This window comes from Oncorhynchus gorbuscha, linkage group LG11 (genome assembly GCF_021184085.1).
Source record: "Oncorhynchus gorbuscha isolate QuinsamMale2020 ecotype Even-year linkage group LG11, OgorEven_v1.0, whole genome shotgun sequence".
NCBI lineage: Eukaryota > Metazoa > Chordata > Actinopteri > Salmoniformes > Salmonidae > Oncorhynchus > Oncorhynchus gorbuscha.
The window spans coordinates 79230284-79243122 of record NC_060183.1 but is presented as its reverse complement, the minus strand read 5'-3'; the positions used below and the strand labels follow the sequence as shown (position 1 = coordinate 79243122).

Below are 12839 nucleotides of genomic sequence, written 5' to 3'. Positions count from 1 at the left end.
GGGGGAAGGTTTTGTCGTGGTATGTTTGGACCGTGATAGTTCGCTGATGATGTGGACAACTCTTGACCCGCTCCACTACAGCCCCGTCAACATAAACGGGGGCCTTATCGGCCATGATCAGCTCCTTTGTCTTGCTCACATTGAGGGACAGGTTATTGTCCTGGCACCACACTGCCAGTGCTCTGACCACCTCTCATGGGCCACTCATTAGAAATGTGTTAACTGTAAGTCCCCTTGGCTAAAGACTAAATTTAGGATGACGACGTCCTAAACCTGCTGGGAATATCTCTCTTCCCTGTACTCACTCCTACTTTACTGCTTTCTTCAATGCATCTGTGCTTACTTAGATGCCTAATCTCATACACCTGCTTGCTGGCACAGTTGTTCTTCATCATCAGTGACAATTTTTATTTTACCTTTTATTTAACTAGGCAAGTCAGTTAAGAACAAATTCTTATTTTCAATGACGGCCTAGGAACAGTGGGTTAACTGCCTTGTTCAGGGGCAGAACAACAGATTTGTACCTTGTCAGCTTTGGGGTTTGAACTTGCAACCTTCCAGTTACTAGTCCAACGATCTAACCCCAGACTACTTTGACAGTATTACAATCCTCATTTGAGATTGTCATGCATTTCACACACAGGATATAACGGATTGATGTCAATGGAGGAAACATGCAAAGAAAACTTGACAATATGCGTTGAACATAATGGTACAGCATTAGTGTCCAGAAGCAGGGTAGCCTAGTGGTTAGAGCGTTGGACTAGTAACTGAAAGGTTGCGAGTTCGAATCCCCGAGCTGACAAGGTACAAATATGTCGTTCTGCCCCTGAACAGGCAGTTAACCCACTGTTCCTAGGCCGTCATTGAAAATAAGAATTTGTTCTTAACTGACTTGCCTAGTAAAATAAAGGTAAAAAAAAAAAAAAGCAACCACTTACATTTATTTAACCGAGTCCCAGATCCATGTGGTCTGTGTTGCCTGGACAAGGCAATTATTGAGTGATTCGACCTATTGAATAACTCATTCACTTTACTATGATTCCTCTCAGACCTGTTGGACTCCTTGGAGGACATCTTGCCCAGCTTCCTGGAGGACAACATCTCGGTGTGGGCCATGAAGAACGAGAGCAGCCACACGGAGGTCCAGACACTGCTAGATAAGATGGACAAGGCGTCGGACAAGCCCACCCCGCCTGCCCTGAGGGCTGCCACCTCCCTCAAGGCCGCCACCCTCTACATCTTCACCTCAGGAACCACTGGTGCGTCTGTTACGTGTTTAATTGTCATTAGTTATACGTTAAAGGGGAAGTTCAGGATTTTACAACTTGATGTTAGATCTATGGGCCAAGAGAAACTGTAAATCATGGTTTGGTTTTCCAAACAGCCACTACAAACTTCAGCTATCTTTAGCCACCACTAGCAAATAGTCAATGGAAGTGATGGAGGCAAAATCACTTTCAAGTTCAATTCTGAACTTCCCCTTTAATTACTATTTAGTTGCATGTTAATCACATATTAGTTGCATGTTAATTAAATTAATGACTCCTTAGTTAGCACTGCTGTACCACAGTGGAACGATACAATGATATCTGACCGTCCTGTACCACGGAGGAACGATACAATGATATCTGACCGTCCTGTACCACGGAGGAACGATACAATGATATCTGACCGTCCTGTACCACGGAGGAACGATACAATGATATCTGACCGTCCTGTACCACGGAGGAACGATACAATGATATCTGACCGTCCTGTACCACGGAGGAACGATACAATGATATCTGACCGTCCTGTACCACGGAGGAACGATACAATGATATCTGACCGTCCTGTACCACGGAGGAACGATACAATGATATCTGACCGTCCTGTACCACGGAGGAACGATACAATGATATCTGACCGTCCTGTACCACGGAGGAACGATCCCTGTACCACGGAGGAACGATACAATGATATCTGACCGTCCTGTACCACGGAGGAACGATACAATGATATCTGACCGTCCTGTACCACGGAGGAACGATTCAGATAGGATGTGGTTAATAACACAGTCGCTCTGCAATTATTAGACATTTTCAAAGTTGGATAGTGATACAGCAGTCTGCATGACATTTTAGTCATCAAATATGTCAGGGTAGGTATTTTTATATGACGTGTAGGCGGTTATTTGATCTGTCTATGTTATGGCATGTTCCCAAGAGGAGGATCAGACTCCGCTTTCATATTGAAATATGTTGCACACAGGAGTCATTTTGTCCGTGACCAGCCACCACACACCGGGGTAAAGTTTCTCCCCAGGTACAGCTCTAGGGTCAGCTTCCCCCTCCCCCAATGCAAACCTTAACCATTTAGAGGGGAAAACACTAAACTGATCCAAGATCTGTGTCTAGCAGCAACTTCACCCTACACCTACAATAAGACAGTAAAGAGGGGCTAAGAATGATGGGCCTTATGTTACAACGTGTGTGTGTGTGTGTGAATAGCATTCTCCCGTGGTTGTCGTAATGTTGGTTGATGGTCGTGTCGGTGTTGTTGCAGGTCTGCCTAAGGCTGCGGTCATCACACACCTCCAGTCCCTGAAGGCTGCAGCAGGGTTCTGGGCCTACGGTGGGTCGGGAGATGACGTGGTCTACATCCCCCTGCCTCTCTACCACAGTGCAGCCTCTCTCATCGGCGTCGGGGGAACCATCGAGATGGGTAAAACGGCAGCAGTATCTCTCTATTGGCTCTGTTCAAATACTTTTAAAGATGCATCATTCATTCCTTCCTTCCTTCCTTTCATATTTCCTTCCTTCCGCCAGCAGCGTACCACCTTATATTCCATTGCTGGCTTGACTCTGAATCTAAGGACGGTCCTGGTCGGTCAGTCCTGGTCGGGCCCTGGATGGGGGACCAGATGTAGCTGGAAGTGGTGCTGGAGGGCCAGTAGGGGGCCTTCTTTCCTCTGGTCTAAGGAAGGTCCAATGTCCCAGGGCAGTGAAGGGGACATTGCCTTTCAGTGCATAGGGTGCATCTTTCTGATGGGACGTTCAAATAGGTTTCCTGACTCTCTGTGTTCACTAAAGATCCCATGGCACTTATTGTAAGAGTAGGGGTGTTAACCCCGGTGTCCTGGATAAATGTCTAATCTGGCCCTCATACCATCATGGCCACCTAATCATCCCCAGCTTCCAAAACTACTCATTCCTCCTCTAAAGTGCCAGATGGTTCCTTTGCACCAGTCAAGCTCAATCAAACTCAGCTTAAGTATTTGAAAGAACACATGCTATTTGAACGCAGGTCTGTATGAAAGATTAAGGACACCTGCTCTTTCCATGACCGACTGACCAGGTGTATCCAGGTGAAAGCTATGGTCCCTTATTAAATCCATTGAAATAGTGTAGATGAAGGGGAGGAGACAGGTTAAAGAAGGATTTTTAAGCCTTGAGACATGGCTTGTGTATGTGTGCCATTCAGAGAGTGAATGGGCAAGACTAAATATTTAAGTGCCTTTGAACGGGGTATGGTAGTAGGTGCCACCGGGTTGTGTCAAGAACTGCAATGCTGCTGGGTTTTTCACGCTCAACAGTTTCCAGTGTGTATCAAGAATGGTCCACCACCCAAGGACATCTAGCCAACTGGACACAACTGTAGGAAGCGTTGCCGTCAACATGGGCCAGCATCCCTGTGAAATATTTGACACCATGTAGAGTCCACGCACCAACGAATTGAGGCTGTTCTGAGGGCAAAATGGGGGCAACTCAATATTAGGATGGTGTTCTTAATGTTTTGTTCACTTAATGTAAGATGGTGTGTTGAGACATTCACTTTTTCCTGTCCAATTGTTTCATCACAAATACACGATACACTAGGTTTGTTTCTTAAGGAAAAGTTGTCTGAATTGAGGCTATGTTAGGACACGGCTACAGTGATGTGCATTAAACAACTCTCGACGGATGTGTTATCTAGAGACGCGTGCAGTCCTCACAGTCCATATATATTATTTTAATTTCATTTTTTTATATATTTTTTTAACCTTTTATTTAACCAGGCAAGTCAGTTAAGAACAGATTCTTATTTTCAATGACGGCCTAGGAACAGTGGGTTAACTGCCTGTTCAGGGGCAGAACGACAGATTTGTACCTTGTCAGCTCGGGGGGGTTGAACTTGCAACCTTCCGGTTACTAGTCCAACACTCTAACCACTAGGCTACCCTGCCGCCCCGAATTCTGATTTAACATGCGTAAGGTAGAAACCATCATGTGTCTTTCCTGCGACAGTGTTGTTACTATACCGAGTCTTGTTTCAAGAGTGCTTCCTGGGTTGTGTCCCAAATGGCAACCTATTCCATCTATAGTGCACTACTTTTGACCGGAGCCCTATGGACCCTGTTAAGAAGTAGTGCACTATATAGGGAATAGGGTGCGATTTGGGACGCATTGTGTTTCTAATGTTAAGGTTAGGTTAAGTAATCCCTCTCACCCCACCCCCCCTAAGTTTTAGATGCACTATTGTTAAGTGACTGTCCCACTGGATGTCATAAGGTGAATGCACCAATTTGTAAGTTGCTCTGGATAAGAGCTTCTGCTAAATGACTTAAATGTAATGTAAATGTAATGCTCTGCAATCACTGGCCCCAGTGATTTGGGACGCATTGTGTTTCTAATGCCTCTGCAATCACTGGGGCGACCACAGCTGATCCTTAATTTCTCCCCAATTAGCATCTCAATGAATGCTTTCAGAGCAGGACGATTAAACGGGCACGTCGTGTACACTAACTAGCAAGTTGCTACCCAATAGACCGTTATTATGATGACGTCCACTCAGTGAAGTTTTTTTTTTGCCCTTTGTGGTTGTAAGGTGACCGACAGTAACCGGCTGAGGCTACAGTGTTGCTGGTTGGAAATGATTTGTCAGATGTGAATGATTTTCACTGATTTGGAGTACAGTATGGTCACTTAAAGCAGAGTATGGTCACTTAAAGCAGAGTATGGTCACTTAAAGCAGAGTATGTAAACACAAAAATACAAAATGGTCCTCAATACCATGGTGGCTTCAGACTTATTTGTATTTTTGATTGGTGCACATTTATTCCAAATAACAGCAAAGTTGACAGTACAACTTCCTCACAACGCACATTTGCTCCCTGGAAAACCTGGGACAGGTCAAGGACCTGTCTATAACACTCAGTCCACTTTTTGTTGTTGTGCATATTTACTCTGTGTAGCAACGAGAACACAGCGCTTGACACTTTGTTACCTCTGATTATCACCACTTGTTGTTCTAAGTGAGGGTGTACTATAGGCTGTGTGGAGAGTGAGGGTGTACTATAGGCTGTGTGGAGAGTGAGGGTTTACTATAGGCTGTGTGGAGAGTGAGGGTTTACTATAGGCTGTGTGGAGAGTGAGGGTTTACTATAGGCTGTGTGGAGAGTGAGGGTTTACTATAGGCTGTGTGGAGAGTGAGGGTTTACTATAGGCTGTGTGGAGAGTGAGGGTTTACTATAGGCTGTGTGGAGAGTGAGGGTTTACTATAGGCTGTGTGGAGAGTGAGGGTTTACTATAGGCTGTGTGGAGAGTGAGGGTTTACTATAGGCTTTGTGTTTTGAAGAACTCTAATGGCGGCCCGTACATGAAGGCATTAGGGGCGATGCCCCACTTGTGATTGGTCCAAAAAATCTATACATGTAAAAACAAAATAAAAATAAAAAATAAAAAAATCCAATTTTATTTGTCACATGCTTTGTAAACACCAGGTGTAGACTAACAGTGAAATTCTTATAGGCCCTTCCCAACAAATAGAGAAAAAAATAGAAAAGTAATAATAAATGATTAATGATAACTTGGCTATATACACGGGGTACCAGTACTGAGTCAATCAATGTATGAGGTAATTGAGGTAGATAAGTACATATAACTAGAAATACAGTGAGTAGGCAACAGGCTAGATGATAAACAGTAGCAGCAGTGTATGTGATGAGTCAAAAACATTAGTGCAAATAGAGTCCATTAAATTTAGCACTTATGACTTAGGGGGCAGAAGCTGTCCAGGTTCCTATTGGTTCCAGACTTGGTGCATCGGTACCACTTGCAATGCGGTAGCAGGGAGACCAGGCTATGACTTGGGTGGTAGAAGTGTTTGACAATATTACGTGAAAAAAAAACATATAAATGCAACATGTAAAGTGTCGGTTCAATGTTTCACGAGCTGAATAAAAGATCCCAGAAATGTCCCACAAAAAGCTTATTTCTCTCAAATGTTGTGTTGAAATGTTTACATCCCTGTTAGTGAGCATTTCTCCTTTGCCAAGATAATCCATCCATCTAATGGGTGTGGCATATCAATAAGTATTTCTGTCTGTAATAAAGCCCTTTTGTGGGTAAAAAACAACCTCATTCTGATTGGCTGGGCCTGGCTCCTTGTCTGGAACCTCTCGTGTGGAAAAACACAGCTTTTACAAGCCCCGTGTTATGAAATAGGCGACGCACGTCGGTCGACTCTCTCTTTATACATTTTTTTAAAAGTAGTCTCTGGGCCAATAAAAACTCTAATCCATACTTCCATTTACTTTAAAACAGCCACTACAACCTTCAGTTAACTGGAGGCACTGCTAGCAATGACAAAACAATGGCAGTGGTTTGGGCAACTGTGCAATTATCACTTTGAACTTAATCTCTCTGTATAAATTGTCTTTATAAGGCGTCTATGAAGTATTTGTCAAGCATTTATTAACAGCTTATAAGCAATACGATGTAATAAATCTAAGGATGTATCTGTATTTGAGGCAACTTAACTACTTCTTGTGTGTATATATAGTACACCTAAATCAGCAACATGTTCCTACTAGGGAATAGTCAGCTGAGTTAGTTTCCCCCTCTATTCTTTCTCCCTCCATCCCATATTCACTCCGCACAGATATGGATCATGAGAGCTTTCTAACTCTGACATTTAAAAAAATATATATATATATATATATTTCTCTGTGATTTTTAAATGTGTTGTGTGTTTTTTCTCTCCCCCAGGCGCTACCTGTGTCTTGAAGAAGAAGTTCTCAGCCTCACAGTTCTGGAATGACTGTAGAAAATACGACGTGACCATCTTCCAGTATATCGGCGAGCTCTGTCGATATCTGTGCAACCAGCCTAAGGTAATAACTATTCATTATTTTGACATGGTTCGCCCCTTTTGCTCAGTACAGTCTTCACGTGTTTATTCTTCTTTCAGTGGTGTACAACCTTTACTTCAATGTCCCTCTTTAACCTCTGTTTCACCTGTCATCTTTGTTCCATCTTTACTAAGTAAGTCCCTTCAGAATGTATTCGCACCCCTTGACTTATTCCACATTTTTGTTGTGTTACAGCCTGAATCAAAAATTGATAACATTTTTTTTTATCTCAACCATCTACACAATACCCCATATCGACAAAGTGAAAACATGTTTTTAAGACATTTTTGCAAATGTAGTGAAAATAAACTATGTAAATATATAATTTACATAAGTAATCACACCCCTGAGTCAATACATGTTAGAATCACCTTTTGCAGCGATTACAGCTGTGAGTCTTTCGTAGTTAAGTCTCTTAAGGGCTTTGGACACCTGGATTGTACAGTATTTGCACAACAATTTGCACAAAAATTCTTCAAGCTCTGTCAAGTTGGTTATTGATCATTGCTAGACAGCCATTTTCTAGTCCTACCATAGATTTTCAAGACTATTTTAAGCAACGTATAAAATAAGCAACTTGGTAAGCAACTCCAGTATATATTTGGCCTCGTGTTTTTAGATTTTTGTCCTACTGGAAGGTGAATTTGTCTCCCAGTGTCTGTGGGGAAACAGACTACTAGGTTTTCCTCCAGGATTTTGCCTGTGCTTAGCTCTAATTCCATTTATTTTTGTCACAAAAAACTCTCCAGTCCTTGCCAATGACAAGCATATCCATAACATGATGCAGTCACCACCATGCTTGGGTTTACCCCAAACATACTGCTTTGTATTCGGAACTTAAAGTTACTTTCTTTGCCACATTTTCTTTTGAAGTTTTACTTTAGTATCTTATTGCAAACAGGATGTGTGTTTTGGAATATTTTCATTCTTTACTGGCTTCCTTCTTTCTTACCTGTCATTTAGATTAGTATTGTGAATTAACTACAATGTTGATCCATCCTCAGTTTTCTCCTATCACAGCCATTAAACTCTGAAACTTTTTGAAAGTCACAATTGGCGTCTTGGTGAAATCCCTGAGCGGTTTCCTTCCTCTCCGGCAACTGAGTTAGGAAGGGCGACTGTATCTTTGTAGTGACTGGGGTGTATTGATACACCAGCCAACGTGTAATTAAGAACTTCACCGTACTCAAACGGATATTCAAAGTCTGCTTTTTTACATTTTTACCCATCCAAAACCACCCTGGTCTTTGTGGTTGAGTCTGTTTGAAATTCACTGCTGTGGGTTACAGAGATGAGGTAGTCATTCAGAAATCATGTTAAACACTGTCATTGCACATAGTCATTCCATGTTATTATGTAACTTGTTGAAATGTTTTATTCCTGAACACATTCAGGCTTGGCATAACAATTCATTTGTAAACATTTTTCAAACCATAATTCTCTTCTGACATTATGGGGTATTGTGTGTTGGCCAGTGACACAAATGCTCAATTTTAATCCATTTTAAATGCAGGCTGTAACACAACAACAAGATGTGAAAGTCAAGGGGTGTGAATACTTTCTGAAGGCATCTGGCTAACAAGTCCACTGATTGTATCATCAAATGACTTAATCATCATTTGGTCTTTATGAAAATCTCATTTGTTCCTGAGATATTCCCATCACCACAACCCCCCCCCCCCTCCAACTGTTCATAAGCCAGCCTGAACTCCCACTGCACTAACATCACAAGCAGACAGGGATATGGTTATTTAAAAAAAAAATGTAATTGATTTGTTACAATACTTTATACTTTTCCAAGGCGAGAAAGTTATTTTCGGTCACAGCTACTCCCCGAACAATGTAGTGACCGTAAAAAAACATTGTGAGCGATTTGTGTTGCATTTTCATGGCTGTAGGACAACAGGGACTTTTGTTAGGTTGTCCGTGTTCCAAATCTGTATCTGTTTCCCCTCTCCTCCCTATCAGGTCAGAATAGTTCCACCCTGGCTGACCGGGCCGAACAAGAGTACAAAGCTCAAAGAACTCTTTGTCCCTTCTTTCTCTATCTCTCTCCCTCTCTCGGTCATCCTAATGCACGTGGGTGGAAGGCTGGCAGTGGCACAGGCCTCCCCACAGATGGAGAAAAGTTGACACATTCAGTACGCACACACATTGTCACACAAGGCAAGCATCCACACACACAAACATTCATTACATAGTTACCTAAAGCGCTATCTCACTACAATTTCACAACAGTACAGAGGAAAATGAACTACAAACAAAAAAAAAGCACACAAGGCTCAAGCATGGAACGGCAGGGCTAAGAGCAGGCATCATTATTTTTGCCATTGTAAGGGGTCCAAACACGTATGAATGGACGAGTACGATATTATTCAATCTGTCCTTGTGCTTCTCCAGTCTGGCGGCAATTATTGGAAAACAGAATGTGTGAGTGGATGAGCAGACATGGGGCGGATGTCTCAGACGTGGGGGGGGGGGGTGGGGGTGGTGGTGTGTGTCTCTTCTAGAAAAGCACTGACAAAGCCAGCTTCAGAATGTACATGCATAGAAAAAGTTTGGGGTCACTTAGAAATGTCCTTGTTTTTGAATTATTTTTTTTTCTGTCTATTAAAACAACATCAAATTGAGCAGAAGTGCAGTGTAGACATTGTTAATGTTGTGAATGAATATTGTAGCTGGAAACGGCAGATTTAAAAAAAAATGAAATATCTATATAGGCCAGAAAATTATGTCACGGCTTTACAACGTTCCAATGGCACGTTGTGTTAGCTAATCCAAGTTTATAATTTTAAAAGGATAATTGATCATTAGAAAACCCTTTTGCAATTATGTTAGCATAGCTGAAAACTGTTGTGCTGATTAAAGAAGCAATACAACTGTCCTTCTTTAGACTAGCTGAGTATCTGGAGCATCAGCATTTGTGGGTTCAATTACAGGCTCAAAATGGTCAGAAACAAAGACCTTTCTTTTGAAACTCGTCAGTCTATTCTTGTACTGAGAAATTAAGGCTATTCCATGTGAGAAATGTCCAAGAAACTGAACATCTCGTACAACACTGTGTACTACTCCGTCCCTAACCAGAATAGAAAGAGGAGTGGGAGGCCCGGGTGAACAACTGAGCAAGAGGACACGTACATTATAGTGTCTAGTTTGAGAAACCTATACCTCACAAGTCCTCAACTAGCAGCTTCATTAAATAGTACCCGCAAAATGGGACAAGGCGACTCCAGGATGTTGGCCTTCTAGGAAAAGTTCCTCTGTCCAGTGTCTGTGTTCTTTTGCCCATCTTAATCTTTTCTTTTTATTAGCCAGTCTGAGATATGGCTTTTTCTTTGCAACTCTGCCTAGAAGGTAGCCCGTCATTGTAAATAAGAATTTGTTCTTAATTAACTGACTTGCCTAGTTAAATAAAGGTAAATAATTATAATCTGTACATGGGGGAATCTTCACCGCAGAGCCATTGGTCTTTTTCAACCATTTCAGTCATGCTCTCTTCCCACCAAAACCGACCTCCTTGAATGAAATACTTGTTTCCACAGTATTATTTCATTTATTTAACCTCAGTTAATCTCAGACTTCCTCGTTTAAAACAATCTTTTTCCCAGAGGAGACTGGAAACAATTTAAAAACTGAGCCAGTATAAGGAATTCAGACCACGGCTAAATAAAAACCCACATTGATGACTTCAAGTATTGAGAATATTCCTAAAGCATTTTGTAAAGTTATTACCAATTATTCTTCATGTTCACAGGCAATTTCTACAAAAAGGCTTAGATTGGCATCCATAGACTTGAAATCACTGGCCACTTTAATAACGTTTGCATAACTTTCACTACCCATCTCATACAGTTGAAGCCGGAAGTTTGCATACACTTAGGTTGGAGTCATTAAAACTTGTTTTTCAACCACTCCACAAATGTATTGTTAACAAACTATAGTTTTGGCAAGTCGTTTAGGACATCTACTTTGTGCATGACACAAGTCATTTTTCCAACAATTGTTTACAGACAGATTATTCCACTTATATTTAATTCACTGTATCACAATTCCAGTGGGTCAGAAGTTTACACTGACTTTAAATAGCTTGGAAAATCCCATTAAATTATGTCATGGCTTTAGAAGCTTCTGAAAGGCTAATTGACTTCATTTGAGTCAATAGGAGGTGTACCTGTGGATGTATTTCAAGGCCAACCTTAAAACCTTCTGGCTCTTTGCTTGTCACCATGGAAATAAAAGCTTAAATAAATCGTTCTCTCTACTATTATTCTGACATTTCACATTCTTAAAATAAAGTGGTGATACTAACTGACCTAAGACAGGAAATTTTTACTAGGATTAAATGTCAGAAATTGTGAACAACTGAGTTTAAATGTATTTGGCTAAGGTGTATTAAACCTTCCGACTTCAACTTTATATACCGTATTCTATACTATCCTACTCAGTTTTTGCTGCTCTGAATCACTCATCCATATGTGGATAGTCTTAATTACACTACTTAGATATTTGTGTATTGGGTATGTGTTGTGAAATTGTTAGATATTACTTGTTATATATTACTGTACTGTCGGAGCTAGAAAAACAAGCAATTCGCTACACCCGCAATAACATCTGCTAAACACGTATGTGACCAATAACATCTGCTAACCACGTGTATGTGACCAATAACATCTGCTAACCACGTGTATGTGACCAATAACATCTGCTAACCACGTGTATGTGACCAATAACATCTGCTAACCACGTGTATGTGACCAATAACATCTGCTAACCACGTGTATGTGACCAATAACATCTGCTAACCACGTGTATGTGACCAATAACATCTGCTAACCACGTGTATGTGACCAATAACATCTGCTAACCACGTGTATGTGACCAATAACATCTGCTAACCACGTGTATGTGACCAATAACATCTGCTAACCACGTGTATGTGACCAATAACATCTGCTAACCACGTGTATGTGACCAATAACATTTGAGATGTATATTATTTCAGTCATTTAGCAGACGGTCTTATCCTTACAGTAGTGAGTGCATACATTTTTCATACTTTTTCAAAACTGGTCCTCTGTGGGAATCGAACAAGCACCATTCTCTAACAACTGAGCCATATACTGTATATTATTGTCAACCGTGCTATATTATTTACACTTGTCAGTTTTAAATGGAGGAGTGCTCTGCTTGTATCTAACATGCTGTTTACTCCATTTCCCATCAGGCCGAGGGGGAGAAGAAGCACAAGGTGCACATGGGTGTGGGAAACGGGCTCCGGCAGGACGTGTGGCGGGAGTTCCACCGACGTTTCGGCGAGATCCGCATGTGCGAGCTCTACGGCTCCACAGAGGGCAACCTGTGTTTCATGAACCACATCGGCAAGATCGGAGCTGTGGGCCGCTCCAACTTCTTCTACAAGGTGATAAGTTACAAAAAAAAAAAAAAAAAATTAGCCAACCTGGCAACCCATTGTATGGAAATTTTAAAGCTGGCTTACGTTGGAACACATTAATTCTGGACAAACTATGTATTCGATCAGTGTTTCCCCTTTATGCTTTTTGCAGCAGCACACCACTGCTGTTGAAAAAGATCTTAGGGGAAACACTGATTGTATCATGCCCAACATCGGCCCCCATTAGGGGCATGTTTCCCAGACACGTTCTAAGGCTAGTCCTCGAGGGGAAAA

General features: G+C 41.6%; 1 protein-coding gene across 1 annotated transcript in view; it reads left to right on the top strand.

The window, feature by feature from the left end:
• slc27a6 (solute carrier family 27 member 6) overlaps positions 1 to 12839 on the top strand; it is a 39088-nt gene that overhangs the window by 2275 nt on the left and 23974 nt on the right. Inside the window, exons 2-5 of the mRNA XM_046290607.1 lie at positions 1053 to 1262; positions 2548 to 2706; positions 7011 to 7135; positions 12378 to 12572. Of these exons, the coding sequence (XP_046146563.1) occupies positions 1053 to 1262; positions 2548 to 2706; positions 7011 to 7135; positions 12378 to 12572 (689 nt within the window). The remainder of the gene's footprint in view (positions 1 to 1052; positions 1263 to 2547; positions 2707 to 7010; positions 7136 to 12377; positions 12573 to 12839) is intronic.